Source organism: Rattus norvegicus, chromosome 14, assembly GCF_036323735.1.
Source record: "Rattus norvegicus strain BN/NHsdMcwi chromosome 14, GRCr8, whole genome shotgun sequence".
Lineage (NCBI taxonomy): Eukaryota > Metazoa > Chordata > Mammalia > Rodentia > Muridae > Rattus > Rattus norvegicus.
Genome location: NC_086032.1, coordinates 77,584,808 through 77,600,487, shown reverse-complemented (window position 1 = coordinate 77,600,487; position 15,680 = coordinate 77,584,808). Strand labels below are relative to the sequence as shown.

The 15,680-nt window shown below is 47.2% G+C and overlaps 1 protein-coding gene across 3 annotated transcripts in view; it reads left to right on the top strand.

Annotated features, from left to right (window-relative positions):
• Positions 1-8,907, top strand: part of Evc2 (EvC ciliary complex subunit 2) — an 87,706-nt gene extending 78,799 nt beyond the window's left edge. For 2 of the 3 annotated variants that reach the window (XM_039091722.2, XM_017599114.3), the window contains 3 exons: positions 1,472-1,674; positions 4,516-4,617; positions 7,164-8,907. In XM_039091722.2, the coding sequence (XP_038947650.1) occupies positions 1,472-1,674; positions 4,516-4,617; positions 7,164-7,431 (573 nt within the window). In that variant the 3' untranslated portion in view covers positions 7,432-8,907. The remainder of the gene's footprint in view (positions 1-1,471; positions 1,675-4,515; positions 4,618-7,163) is intronic. The other variant, NM_001106012.1, reaches the window with a different exon arrangement.
• The last annotated feature ends 6,773 nt before the right edge of the window (positions 8,908-15,680 follow it).

Genomic DNA, 15,680 nt, shown 5'->3' with positions numbered 1-15,680 from the left:
GAACCAGCGTCTTGCGGATGTCAGATGGTGGCGGTCCAGCCTTGGGTTCCTTATCAGCTCAGGTCCAGCAGATGTAACAAGGATGGCAGCTGTGCTATTGAGCCTCTTTGTCTCCAGGACAAGACAAAGTCCCCTTACTGTCATCATGTCCTGTTTACCGGGAGGCCTGAGATGTTGCCTCTGGCTGGTGTGAACCGGCATCTCTCTTGTTACAATGTAACGGCAGTTCTCATAACAACAACAGTCCTTCGCCACAGCAGAACAGATGGGGTGCAGTCTTCATCTCCTCCTGTCCTCACTCAGCCCCCGCATGAACTCTCTCCACACGAAGATCAGACTCTCCATACCCCTGCCTGGCTTTGCTGGACATCAAATGTCTGCCACCCCCCTCTCCAGGCATTGCTCTGTAAAATCCCAGGGAAGGCAGGGAAGGGCTCTGATTGGCCAGGGGCACTAATTGGACTCATGGTAATCCCCTGTCTCACCTCCTGAGTGTTGGGATTTGAGTCACAGGCCAGCACACTGGGCAAATCCCAGCTACTGTGTCCTCGACAAACCTTTTGCAACAGTACTGGTAGTCTCCAAGTACAGATAAGAATCTGAGACACCAATGAAAATAAAGACATGGCCCAAGGACTTAGCACGGGTTTCAGTGACTCTGCATACACAGCACAGAGCTGGCACATTTTTAAGCTTGTTATTTTGAAACCATTTTGGCCTGTTAGGGTGTAGAACGTTACAACATCCATCTTTTGTTTCTTGTTTCCTTGGCTTTGCCTGGGACCACATCAAATGTGGCGTACAGGTTTCTGTCCGGTTATGGCAGGAGATTCCTGTAACCACAACTAAGATGCAGAACTGTCCAACCCGGCAGAGACCTCCTTGTATGTCACTTTACAGCTGCTGCCACACCCAGCATCCTCAACCCCAGTACCAAGGGTCCATTCTCCATCTTTCTCTCATGTTCAGCTACAGCACTGCATGTATGGGGCCACGCAGCCTCCCCACGACCCAGAGTCCTTGAGTTCAGTCGCCTTCCTTTTTTGTTGCCAAGTGACCTCTCGCACGTCAGTGGAGCGGTGGCACCAGTCGTCCACCACTGTGGGGACACTCAGCTTTCCCCAGAGCTTGCTCTATCCCAAGGGCCTCCCAGAAGTGGAGCAGGGGATGGAGAAATTTTCCTGACTGCGGCCATGCAGGCTGGGGCTCTTGGGCTGAGATCCTGGCTCTGCTCAGTGAGCTAACTTGGAAGGAGTGGGTGAGCTGTTAGAGACACTGTGGGTGCCAAGGCTGCTGACCAAAGACATTTTGTTGACAGCCTTGTGAGTTCAGGATGTTTCCAGGCTGAGCCACTGAAATATTTATCACCCCAGGACCACGAAAACCTTGGGAATGTCATGAATTAGATATGGCTGCACAGCATGTCGAGAGGGAGCCAGACTTGTGTTCTTCCCTTTTCGTGTTCTCCCAGGGACTGAGGCTGGTGTCCTACCTCTCCAGGATGACAATGGTGCCGGGGGGCACCCTACTGAGACTCCTGAGTGTGGTGCTTCCCGCAGCTTCACAGCCTCAGCTACTGGCCTTGCTGGATGCAGTCAGCGAGAAGCACTCAGACCACACAGCAGAGAATGAGAGTGGTGGTGAGCAGGCACAGGCGGAGCAGGGCAAGAGGAGGTGAGCTTCCGGTGGGAGGGGTGGGGGGAGGGGGATTGTTGGGGGAGGTGGAGGGGTGGGAGAGGGGATGGGAGGGGGAGGGGGAGGGTGGGTGCTGCCTTGAAAGTCAGGTTTGACCCTCCTAAGATCCTGACGGAAAGGGTCTTGCACATGGACTTTCCCAGCTGGCTCTGCTGCTCGGAGCTCAAAGGCTTAGTAGACCTGAGTAGTTGGTCCAGTGCTTTAGACTTTTATTATATACTTCCAGACTTCCGAACATACATTTCTCTAGGAATATTCATCGGAATATTTAGCATAGATGCCATTAAGAAAATATTAAAAGTGCATAGAGAAAAAAAGAAAGTATTCGTGGTTTCCCTAATTTGAAAGAAAAGGTGACTGTTAGCATTTGGTTGTATTTCTTCCCGTGCAGCGTGCTTTTATGCCAAGTTTTGTGACTGTGCGTATGCACGCGTGTGTTTATTGAGGTGTGTTTGCAGATGTACTTGCATGTATGCATGTGGGTTTTGCCTATATTAATGTGAACAGGCTATTGTTCACCAATTTACAATGGGGTTATGTTCTGATGAATGGATTATAAACTGAAGGAATCTTCAGTGGGCAGTGTGGCTAGCATACCTTGTGTGTCCAATGTCTGGGCCCAGCCGCAGGGCTCACAGAAAGAGTGTCTTCTGTGGTTGATAGGAAACCTGCCCTTCCTAAAGCCTGCACCCTAAAGGTACCTGGAGAAGGCTGGAGGTCAAGTTTCAAATGAAATGACCATTTCTGCTGAGTGTCTGTTGCTGTCCCACCTTCACCAAGCGACTGTGAGTGAAGCCATCTTAGGTCAGGGTGGACAGGCTTTTGCCAGGCTTCAGTGAGCATGCCGTGTGCACACACACTGTCTGCTTTTCAGACCTTGTAGCAGAGAAAATTTCCTTTCTCCTGACTGCTTCTTGGGTCACTAGCTAGACTGCATTTCCTGCCGTTTTTATATATTTAAACATGCCTCACACTGGAATTTTCCTAAATGTTAGCTTTGGTGACTTCACTCACAGTGTGCCATGGTGGGTGTGACTGCCTCCTGTTCTGGGACATACAGTTGGGGCCCATCTCCCTCTCCTAACAGACCTACCTTCAAGGGCTTTACAGGTATGGTCTGGGTCTGAATTGAGTTAGGAAAAGCTCCTGGGAAGACAAGGCTGGGAGAGGGTTTTCAGAGAGTCTGAAAACCCCATATTCCATCCCCAGAATGGATGGAGAGAAGCAACTCCTGCAGAGTGGTCCTCGGACCATAGTGTGTCCTTCTACCATAGCACGCGCATACACACAATGTGTATTCTTTTAAATGAGGAAAAGCGGGAGGCACGATGCAAGGCAGGTAGGGGAGCTCTCAGCAGTGACACTGGAGAATAGAGTGTATAGAACATAGTGAGTAAACAGACTGAACCTGCGGAAGACCCTGTGCAAAGCCCCAACCTCAACCAGGACCCTTAGGCAGCTAAGGTGGACAGCTAGGAAGCTGCTGACACGTCCTGAGTGTGCCTGAGCTGGTGTCCAGAGGAACATTACTTTTCCCGATCAGTCTCTTTGTAATCAATCACAAACATTGATTCAAAGGCTTAGGTTTGCAGAAGACAAACAGAGTAGGCTGTGGTGAGTCAGTGAGGCCAGAGGCGGGACAGGGCAGGAATCTCAGTGGCTAGAAGAACTGTCTTAGTGCCCGTGGCTCTAGCACAGTCATGTGAGTCAGATTTGGGTGAGCCCACGGGGTGGGTATGAGCATAGTAAGAAGCTGGGGATGGATAGAGCTGGATGACTGGGTGTGGTCAGAGGATGACTGTGTGTTCTGATGTGATCTGAAGGCTGGATGTGAACATGTCTGGAGGCCAAGCGTTAGGTGTTGGAGACAGGGTGTGGGTGTAACTGTGGCTCTTGATTCTGTAGCTCTAGTCTCTAAATATTCCATTCTCAGGCCAGCTAATCTCCAAGGCTGGGAAAGAATTGACAGGATGGGCTGGGCTCTGGAAGACTGGGATGTTTGTTCTGAGATGAACATGAACCTTCCCTCTTTGCCCTGACTCCCGGTCAGGCTCTGAGGGTGGAATCATGGCTCTCAGGACCCTGGGGCCTGGTCATCACATGAGTTTAGAGTCTTGAGCTTTAAGTACTAGAAGCTGACAGCTAGGAGAGAGAAGGTGTCCAGAGGGACATGCGGGATCCAGAAAAGATCCAATGTCCATTGTAGGGAGGGCAGCCATCAGAATGCCCTTTTCTGCCTGGGAGGTAATGGACTCCTGACAGTAACTATCCCCATGGCTAGCTGAGTAGCTTGGAGCCCAGAGACAGCCCTCTCTCAGTTCTGTGCTGTCCTGTGCTGGTTTAAAGTCAAGGCCCACACAGTTCACCCTCTGTTCCTCTTCTCAGCCCAAAGTTACAGGTGGCCTCCAACACTCTGTTTGGCCACCTTCCAAGCCACCATGTTTGCATTCCTATACCCACAGCACACCTCTACACTCTGAGTGTGTCCCCATATGTCACTAGGACTCTGTGGAACATAGAAAAGTTATACCTGCATTATTTGTGCACCCTGAGACCAAGGGACACAGCAGTCAGCACATGCCCTTAGGGTACAACCACAGGACTCTTTGCACAGCTTGTCCCCACCTGATAGATGTTGTCTGTTACCAACACCCTCCAGACAGGGATAACCTGTGGACCCTTCCTGAGATTGACACTCAGCAAATCTCTCAGGGTTCTAGGTGGCATCCAGCAGCCACCTCAGGGATGGTATGCCAGTCGGGGGATTTGAAAATCGGATTTGATTCTTCTTAAAACTGTAACCTCTTCCTTCTGCATCAGAAAACACCAGAGCTGGTGGAAAGCTTTGGACAGCAGGTTCAGAGCAGATCTGGTGAGTCAAGGACTGGAGAGGATGCTCTGGGCCCGCCGGAAGAAGGAGAGGTGAGGAGCTGGGGAAAGCCTACTGGGGCATGGCCAAGCTGCCAGAGAGGGGACAGAAGGTGGGAAGGTTTTTCCCAGAAGACAACATGCCTTTGTTCTTGGTCTAGGTTTAAAGGCTGAACACAAGCCTATAGCTCTCAGTAGGAGAGTGTTCTCCTAACATTTATTAGCATTTTAATTACTATATTTATTTTAGCTAATAGCAGGTTTTAATGAGATATAATTAGAAAAAAAATAATTCTTTAGAGTTCTTCAGACTTTACTATTCCCAAAGCCCTTTAACTTCTTGTTACCCTGAACCTTCCAGAAAGTAGAGATGACAAAACTAAGGTGTAGAGAGATCTGGTGCAGAGGCCCAAGACTGCAGCTGAGGTGGGGAGGCTTAGGGCTGTCAAACTCACCCTCCTATAAGTATGTGAGCTCACAGCCTTGCCTCCTCCTCTAGTGCCCGTCTCTTTTGGCTGTGATCTCTGCACACCTAGATCTCAGAGGGAAGGGAGAGGCAGGCCATTTCACATTGCCTTAGACCACAGAGCAAGGGTCTCCTGTGGTTCCAAATAGAGGGGATTAGAAAACTGTCACATTAGGTGGAACATGGACTTAAAAAGTGATATTTTCAGGCTGGGGTAGCCACTCAGTTGGTAAGATACCTGCCATGCCTGCAGGAAGGCGTGAGTTCAGATTCCCCCCTCCAGTAAATGCTGGCATGGTGGCAAAAACCTCTAATACCAATACTGAGGAGGCAGCGACAGGAGGATTGCTGGAGCTCAGAGGCTAGCTAACCTAACCTTGGTGAGCTCCACGTTCAATGAAGGACCCTATCTCAGGGTGACTGTGGACAACACCAGATGTCAACCTCTGCCCTCTACATACATATACACATGTATACACACCCAGAGCAACATGCAGGCATAACACACACACTCACACACAAAGTAACATCCTCTAGTCACACACAAAGAAAGTAACATGGCTGGCTTAAAAAGGATTGTTCTCTGTTTACTTGGAATGGATGGCTGTCCAAGCCCTGCTGGAGTGACGTCCTCCTGGAGTGTCTCAGAGGTGAAGGTCCAGAGACCCCATGCTGTGGATAGTCTGCAGTGAAAAGCATAGAGTCATTGATAATAGATCGGATATCAGAATACAGTACTCAAGAAATAAGAGCAGGATGTCAGGCAATGGAAGCCAACTCACGTCCATACCAGAAACAGCACTGGATAGGCTTAGTTGTAAGGTTTCTTCCCTGCACCCATGCTGTGCTGACGCTATAGAGTGGGTACCAGTCATGAGAGGCCTTGGTCCCAGTCTCCAGCACAGAGCTGTACACCTCAGGGAGGGCCAGTGAGCCTCCCAGGTGGTCCTTATTGATAAGACTTTTCATTAAGCTGCTTGGAGCCACGGGGGCACCCTGTGGCTTTAAGGTTACATGGGGCTCTCCGGGAACAGTTATAACAGCAATAGTAGCATCCAGGGTTCTAGGGACAAGACCTACCAAGAGTAGCAGGAGTTCCTAAGCCTGCCACATTCTGTCTCAGATGTACTCTACCAACTTCTCACCATTGTCTGTAGCCTGCTTCCAGGGGGAGGTCTGCAGGGCAGGGTTTTTAAGCGTTTATCAGGCAGCTGTAGTGAAGCTGGAGGGGGACTCTGCTATTTCCATAGAGTAAATATTCCTAGGCAACAAGCTAACACTGTACGTTGGGCTCACAAGACTTCTGAACCTTTCACACTACAAGCCAGTGAAGGTGACCAAGCAGCACACCCGACTGGGTTTTATCTGATGAAATTAGACTGAAGTCACAACCAGTGACCAGAGCGGAGGGAAAAAAATGTAAATAGTACTTAGGTCCAGAGAGATGGCTCAGTGGTTAAAAGTGCTTCATGCTTGTGGTGGTTTGAATGAGAACGGCCCCCTAGGCTCATATATTTGAATGTTTAGTCACCAGGGAGTGGCACTATTTGAAAGGATTAGAAGGAATAAGGGGTGTGGCCTTATTGGAAGAAATGTGTCACTGAGGGGTGGACTTTAAGATTTAAAAATTCAAAGCCAGGCCCAGTGCTTCTCTTTCTTCTTCTCTTGGCCTGAGGATTTCCAGGTAGCTTTCAGGCACTGCTCTAGTTCTGCACAGGCCACCAAACTCCTGCCATGATGATAATGGGCCAAACTTTTAAAACTGTAATCAAACCCCTGGTTGAATGCTTTCTTTTATAATGATTGTCTTGGCCATGGTGTCTCTTCACAGCAATGGAGCAGTGACTACAACATTGCTCTTGACAGGACCGGAATTTGGTTCCCAGAACCCACATTGAGCAGTTCACACCTGCCTGTAACTCCAGCTCCGAGGGATCCATCACCATTTCCCAGCCTACATGGGCAGTACACAAACATGGCGTACACAGAAGCGCACAAATAAAAAAAATAAGATAATGACACTTATTTGGGGTGTCAGGACCTAAAGAAGGGTTCTCCTGGGGGAAATGTCAGAACACTGAGGCAAGTCAGAATGGCCCCAGAATGCAGACTCTGATCTTTTTTTTCTCTGCAGCATATTGAAGAAGAGATATGTTCCTGTCCAGGAGAGGGTGGTGTTCCCCGGGAAAGGAAGCTGGCCGCACCTGTCCCTAGAGCCCATCGGAGAACTGGCGCCCATCCCCATCACAGGGCTAGACACTATGGACATATTAAACACAGGAGAAAAGATCTTTGTATTCAGAAGCCCAAAGGAGCCTGAGATCTCTTTGCGTGTTCCTCCCAGAAGGAAGAAGAATTTCCTGAATGCCAAGGCAGCCAGCAGGGCCTTGGGCTTGGACTGACCCAAGAGGAAGCACCAAGAAGTGTCTCAAGACAGGCACATCATTCCTCTGGCCCACTGGGTTGGTCTGTCTGTCTGTATCATACAGCTTGCAGTATACACATGCTTGCAGCATTGACACAGAGCCATACAAATTGGCTCTCTCAGGTCCAGTCTTTTGTGCCACAGGACACCTTCCTTCTCTGTCCATATTACCAAGAGCTAGAGGGGTCCCACCTTACCCCACGTTCCTCACACAGCCTATTGCTGGGATGTGTCCCCACCCAGTTTATGTGAGGAATGTGCAGCTCTCTGTTTTTACGATGTGTGTTACATGCTCTGTTTTTTTTTTTTTCATAAAGGGAACTTTAAAAATTGGTGTGTAATAGTGGGCCTCATTTTTGCTTTATGTGGGGCAGTTTGTGCTTGCTTTCACCAGTGCTTTGGTTCCCTGTGATGGGCTCCTACAGAAAGACCCAGCCCTTCCTACAGAGGCTCAAATGTGCCAGCCCTTGAATTGCCAGTTCAAGGTAGGGGTATTTTTCTCATTTTGCAATGAGGATATTCAGGAGAAGTAGGGCCCCAAAGCTGAGAAATAGTAGAACAAGGGCTCCTGGTCTGTGGTCCAAGCCTTGGTCCATTCTCTGGGTCTCAATCAATGAACGTGTTCAGGGCTCCATCTCTGCAGATATTGAAAAGCCATCTCCAGCCTTCATAGCTTACACAGACCTGTGTGTCCTGATACTCTCATGCTCATGACAGTGGTCAGGCCTTTCATGTCTCTTTGGGGCAAGACGTTAATAAGAAGAGAATCCCATGACCACCAAGGGACAAACAGGCCACTGGTGAAGCTTCTGAAGTGTAGCTGTGCCCCCCACCCAACCCCCATCGTCCACCCCCGCCAGGCTTCCTTTAAGGCTTCGTGCTGATATCCTGGTCACAGGGTTCCATCCTAAGGAGCCAGTCAGCCACTTCACTCCATCAGTAGAGACACAAGGGGGGCGTTTGTATCCCAGAGGGGCTGATGTACCTCATGGATATCCAGTGCGAAAGCATAGACAGAGGAAGAACGACTTTGTCCTTTGTGATATCGCGGTTCAAGAGTATTTGTGGTCTCCCTTGTATCTTTAGGCATCCCAGTGCTGTGGGCCACAGTGCATCTGGGAGCCTGCACCCAGTGATGTGGCATCTGCCCAGTGCTGGAGGGACTGGGAAAGGCTGAGGTACTTCCTTTGTTCTCTGAGGGCCAGAAGCACACCCCAAATCCCCAGCCCTACCACAGCTATTCAAAACAAATTCCAGGCTTCCTACAATCCCACCATCAATATTTCATTATGCACCTCCAAAATCAAAGGGTCCTGTTCGGTTTTTAAATCTTTAGCACAGTGCGCGTCAATGACTGACCTGGGGAAAACAAAATTTTACCAAGAAGAAAATTCAGTTTAAATGTTGAGCTTTAAATAGAACTTTATTAGACGTAATAAAGTATATATCAAATAGCTACTTGAAGTGATGCTTGAGAGGGGAGGGACTATGTGAATCAATCTCTCTCTCTCTCTCTCTCTCTCTCTCTCTCTCTCTCTCTCTGTGTGTGTGTGTGTGTGTGTGTGTGTGTGTGTGTGTGTGTGTATACGCACATTCACATCACCTCTCAGAGCAGAAAACCCATGTGTGGATGATACACCATGATTATAAACACCAAGGGCATGGCATTTTCTATATATAGGCCTGCTAATACTGTTGGTCAAAGCAGATAAACAAATGCAGCCATGGGTTAGGGTTAGGGTTAGGGTTAGGGTTAGGGTTAGGGTTAGGGTTAGGGTTAGGGTTAGGGTTAGGGTCAGGGTCAGGGTTAGGGTTAGGGTTAGGGGCACCAGCTTAAGGACCAGGTATAGCTGCCAACACCAGGAAGCTCAGCCCCTTCCATAAAGTTGTATTGAATGTGCACAGAGACCTCACCGTCCTTGAACACACTTAAATTCATGTCTGCATGACTCAGGATGTCTAATGCAATGGAGGTGTGCTAAGAATCACTCTTAGACTGCTGTGTAAGAAATAATGACGAGAAAAAAGGCTTGTGCATTCAGTACAAACTCAACTAAAATTATTTTAAAATCCACACTTGACTGAGTTCCTAGATACAGAAATTCAGGCTACAAAGGGTACACTGAAGGTAGAAAAAGAAATGAGATGTGGAGACAGCCAGGCCAGTGGCAGCTTCTGTCAGAAGATTCTCTCAAGGCTAGGACACAGAACAATGGTTTAATGCTTACCTCTCACTTATGAGGTCTTGGTTTCATTTCTTCAGTACAGAGTAACAGAAAAGAGGGGACAAAAGCGAGTCCATCAGTTTTCTATAAGCCTGGTACATGTGTTGCTTTATTTAATGGCCTCATTAACTAAGAAACCCTAGGCCTCAGAGTTCAAAATCAAAGTTTCCTGTTCCTTGCTGGTTCTGGCACCTAAACAATGTGTCTGACCCCAGGCCTTTAATTCCACCTCCTATGGCTTTAATGTCCTTGTCCATCAATTCAAATGCACTGGATGGCAGGGCTTTAAATAAAACTTTATTAGCTATAATGAATTAAATGAATACATACAATGTTGTCCTGTTCCCTGAGGTAACTGGAAACTGTCACCAAGTACACAGTTGAGGACAGCATTTGAAAATTTTTAAGTACTTTAAGTCAGAGTGTCAAGAAGCCCAGAGGCTAAGGGGGATCTTAGGTGACCACTGTCCCCAGACAGACCTGGCCTAGGGCTCTGCATACCTCAGCAACAGGCTCTGGGGCCCTGGATGAGCATCTCCACCCTAACCACTGAGGCTGAAACTGCTCTTCTGAGAGGCTGACAAAATGCCACTTCTGGGTGCCCGCAACCCCCCAATGCCCACGAGACAGCCACCAGTGGCTGCTGCCTGGATAGATACTTGACAGACATAATATAATATATGCATTAGTTTTATCTCTGCTTTCTAGCTCCTTAATTATGCTGATGAATATTTAATGGCACATGAAGCTCTGGTAAACAACAAGAAGAAAAAAAAAAAAGGAGAGCGATGGAATGACCACACTGGGGCCTCCAGTCAGTGTCTGTTCAAGGAAGGAGAAACCGAAGAAGGGAGGAGGAAGGACAACCCACCTCTTAAAGGTTCCTTCACACCCTAACCGCACAAACACAGGGACTAGCATTCGAGACCCAAACTATACCATCTCCAATTTCATTTTCTGATTATGCAAATAACTCTCTCCTTCCAGTTGGGAAACTAGAGAGATACCAGGAGCCTCCCAGGAGCTCCCTGGCTCCTGCTATAAATTTGCCTGTGCTAATTCGAGGGTCAGTTAATACTGTATTCCCGATTGCTCAATTCCTTAGAATTGAGCTTCCTGAGGGTGGGGATTTGAGGTGGATAATGAAATAGAGTTAGTCCTAAATCAAATGAATGCAAGCCTTAGGAAGCCTTGCAGGTGGAGCGCTGGCTCACCCTTTCATGGTAGATCTGGCATTTGACTACTTCCTGGAAGGAGCAGGTAGCAAGACTATGGCTGCTTCTTTCTCTCGAACAACTTCATCACTGGCCACAGTCTTGATTTCCTCATGGCCAGGCAAACCTGTGTGATCCAGCAGCCTCTTCATTGCTTCTCACTTAAACCCCAGTGGTTTCAAAATGTCTCCCTCCTTCTAAGGGCTCTTGAGTTCTGCTGTTGGGCAGACATAGGTTCTAAGTCCCTGGTTTGCACGCCTGATTTCCTGTGACTAGCTGTCATCTCAGCTGTTTGTGTCCCTCATCCTGGCCCTGCAGCCCAGACTCTCCTTGGGTGAGCACAGGGGGCTGTGCAAGGGATAGCTGGACTCTAGCACTGCCTTCAGGCCTCCTGAATAGACAGATACCCTTTGCAATCACTGTACCACTAGTCCTGGGCTTGGGTATGAGTTTCCCCAGAGTACCTGGCAGTCCCAGACCTCTGCACTCAGGCACATGACTGGTCCAGAATGGGCTTCCAGAACATGATCTCATCTGTGTCTTGCCTGCTCCTCTATTCTCCCCAGAACCTGGCCTTCTCCGTTGTTTTTATTGAGAACGTGTCTCTGCCAGCCGTGTGCCATTGTGTACTCTGGATGCTCAGAATTCTCCCAACTCAGACGGAACATTAGACCCTCTAAAGCTGGCCACCATGGGCTTCAGAATTGTGCCATCTGTGGATGAAGAGGTTATTTTTGGAGACAATATCTGCGATCTCTCTCCCTCTGCAGTTGTGTGTGTCATGGAAACTGGAAGCCCCGTGTACTGGATGCTACTGCCTGTGTGAATGAGTTAGTAGTGAGCAGGGAGATGGTAAAGGGGAGATCCTTGTTGGCCTAGGAGTTCACCTACTTCTGCAAGGTGACATCATTGTCACCATTGCTTCCTGTCTTAGGGTTTCTATTCCTGCAAAAAACATCATGACCAAGAAGTAAGTTGGGGAGGAAAGGGTTTGTTCAGCTTACACTTCCACATTGCTGTTCATCACCAGAGGAAATCAGGACAAGAACTCACACAGAGTAGGAACATGGAGGCAGGAGCAGATGCAAAAATCATGGAGGGATGCTGCTTATTGGCTTGCCTCTCCTAGCTTGCTCAGCTTTCTTTTCTTATAGAACCCAGGTCCAACAGCTCAAGAGATGGCACCACCTACAACTGGCTCTCCCTGCTTGATCACTAATTGAGAAAATGCTTTACAGCTGGATCTCATGGAGGCATTTCCTCAAGGGAGGCTCCTTTCTCTGTGATAACTCCAGCTTGTGTCAAACTGACATACAAAACCAGCCAGTACAACTGATCCCTTGTCAACTTGACACACAAACACATCACTATTAAGCCTCAATCCTTACTTTTTTATTCATCTCTAAGATCTAAATAACTTTAAAAGTCCCACAGTCTTTAAACATTCTTACATATTAAAACTTCAATCCCTTTAAAATATCCAATCTCTTTTAATATTTAAAGTCTTTTTATAGTTCAAAGTCCCTTAACTGTGGGCTTCACTAAAATACTTTCTTCTTTCAAGAGGGAAAAATATCAGGGCACAGTCCAATTAAAAGCAAAATAAAACTCTAAATGTCCAATGTTTGGGATCCACTCATGACTTTCTGGGCTCCTCCAAGGGCTTGGGTCACTTCTCCAGCTCTGCCCTTTATAGCACACACCTTGTCATCTAGGCTCCAGATGCCTGTACTCCACTGCTGCTGCTGTTCTTGGTGATCATCTCATGGTACTGGCATCTCCAAAATACTGTTGTCTTCCGCTGCAATGAGGCTTCACCAATAGCCTCTCATAGTCTCTCTTCATGGTGCCAAGCCTCAACTCCTTTGCAATGACCCCTTCAGTCCTGGACCATCAACTGTACCTGAGGCTGCACCTTCACCAATGGCCTTCCACGGCCTCTCAGTGCCCAGCCTTAGCTGCTCTTCATGACCCCTTCGTGCCTTCAAAATCAGTACCACCCGGGTGACTCTTACACATCACCAAGTCCAGTTGTAGCTTGAGGTATAACCTTGGCTATCTCTAGAACACAGCCTCTTCGTGCTCTCAGAAAACACTTCCCAGAAGATTTCACCTTAGTAATGCTGGTTTCTTCCTAATCACCACTAATTTCTAGCTCCAGCTGACCAGCATCAATAGTCCCAGGAATGCAAAGGTTTCGCTTTAGTAGTTCTGGTATCTTGTTAATCACAGCTGATTCTTCAGCCCCAGCTAACCAAAACCACAGAATCTTCACAGCCCAAATAGTGACATCCCTGATAAGAGTCTTTAATCTTCCTTCTGAAATTTTACAAGCCAGGCCTCCATCTTCTGCACTGTTCTCAACATTATCTTCCAAGCTCCTACAGAACACCCCACAGAGATCTTAACACCCAATGGCTCTTCTATCCCAAAGATCCAAAGTCCTTCCACAGTCCCCACCGAAACATGGTTAGGTTGCCACAGGGAGAGAGCATGATTTGGTTCCTGACTGGTTGCCCCCAAATACACATGTGTTTGAATGTTGGACCATAGGGAGTAGCACTATTAGGAGGGGTGGCCTTGTTGGAATAGGTGTGGCCTTGTTAGACTAGGAGTGTCAATGTGGAGGTGGGGCTTTGAGGTCTTAATTCTCAAGTTATGCCTTGTGTGAAACACATCCAGTTCCCTTCTGCTGCCTGCATTTCAAGATGTAGAACTCTCAGCTCCTTCTCCAGCACCATGTCTGCCTGCACACTGCCATGCTTCCAGCCACAATGATAATACATTGAACCTCTGACACTCTAAGCCAGCCCCATTGAAATGTTTTCCTTATTTCCTAAGACACTGACAATGTGATAAGTTAAGATTGATTCCTCAAAGTACTTCTAAGCCAAAGAACCAAGACACATCCTCTTCCCATAGCCTACCTTGCAAAGATAAGCAGCTCTCATAGGCCCTGCTTCATACTTCCTGGGTGCATATATGCATACACACACATGGGCACATATACATACATACATACATACATACATACATACATACATACATGCTTTCATGCATATGTGCATGTACACATGCACATATACAAACACACACACACACACACACACACACACACACACACACACACACACACCTGTCCTACCTGGCCAACTTCTCCAAGGCTTCTTCTTTGGCCTTCAGACCATACTCTCTCTCTGCTCCTGTGGCCCCTGCATGTCATGGTTCACAGTGGTGGCCTGCATGGGTCAGTGTGTCCTACCAACATCGTAGTCATCTTTAGGCTGCTATCACAAAGTACCACAGACTGAGTGGGTCATAAGCATATATCTTTCACTACTTTTGAGCCTGAAGTCTGGGGCCGAATGCCAGCATGGTGGAGATCCAGTGAGGGTCTCTGAGGCTGCCTACTGCTGGCTCCTCAAAACAGCACTACAAACTGGCTGGCAAGTGTTCGGATCTGAAGCCTGCGGGAGCAGTCATGATCACACATGAGCAGAGGTATATCATGACTTTGCTTTTCTGAAAGTGAATTTAAAATGTTGGCATTATGTCTTCCTTAAATATTCTATTAAACTCCCCAATGATTTTAGGGTCAGTTGTTGACTTTATTGAGTGGGTTCTAGCTAAAAATTTAATTTCTTTGATACACATATAGAATTCATCTGTTTCTCCTTGAATAACCATTGGTGGTTTGCGTCCTTCAGGGAATTTGCTCGTTTAATATAAGCTGCTGAATTTATTGGGGTAAAATATTTCCTTGTCATCCTTTTCATTTCTGTAGGATCTGTAATTATGTCACCACTCAGTATGGGCTCCTCCTTCCCCCTTGTTCTTCCTCCCCTCTCTTCTCTATTCCCTCAGTTTCTCCCTTGCTTCCTTTTCTCTTCCCCACTTTCCTCCTAAGTAATCAGGTTCCTTAGGAATCTGCTGAACTGACTGTTTTTCATGTTAATTTGACACAAGTTGGAGTCATTTGGGAAGAAGGAACCTCAATTGAGAAAATGCTCCCATCAAACTGGCTGTGGTCAAGCCTGTAGTGCTTTTTTTCTTGATTGACGGTTGATGTGGGAGGGACTAGCTCAGTAGACATGGTTTCATCCTTGGGTAGGTGGTCCTGGTAATGCTAAGAAAGGAGATTGAGGAAGCCATGGAGAGCCAGGCTGAGAGCAATGTTTCTTCATGGCTTCTGCTCTAGTTCTGCCTACTTCCTTTGACACGATATTATGATGTACAAGCACAGACTGAAATAAGCTCTCTCCTCCACAAGTTGCTTTTGGTCACAGGCTTTATCACAGCAACAGAAACCAAAATTAAGACACTGAGTAAAGGTTTGTTCATTGTATTGATTTTTTTTCCAAAGAGTCTATGGGTTGGTTTTTTATTGGTTTTGTTGATTGTTTCTTCTGCCTCTCCTTTTCCATTTCATTAACTTCTGCTCTTGTGATCATTATTTCCTTCCCTCAGTGAAGTATGACTTTGCTCTACTGATTTTTAATTTTCTATGGAGGCCCCAAAGCCAAAGATTTGGGAACTTTGTTCTTTTCAATATAGATGTTAAGTGCTGTGAGTTTTTTCTCTAGAGTGTGCTCAATGATATCTAGCACAATTCACAAATACATATGTGTGTTTGTGAGTGTGTGTGTGTGTGTGTGTATATGCGTGTACCCAAAGACACACATGTACTCACCAACCATGCTACCCTGAGGGACTCCTTACGAAACAACAAATGTTAACAATGTCAATTTTGGGTGGAATTTCAAAATTTTTATCCTTTTCATTTTGCA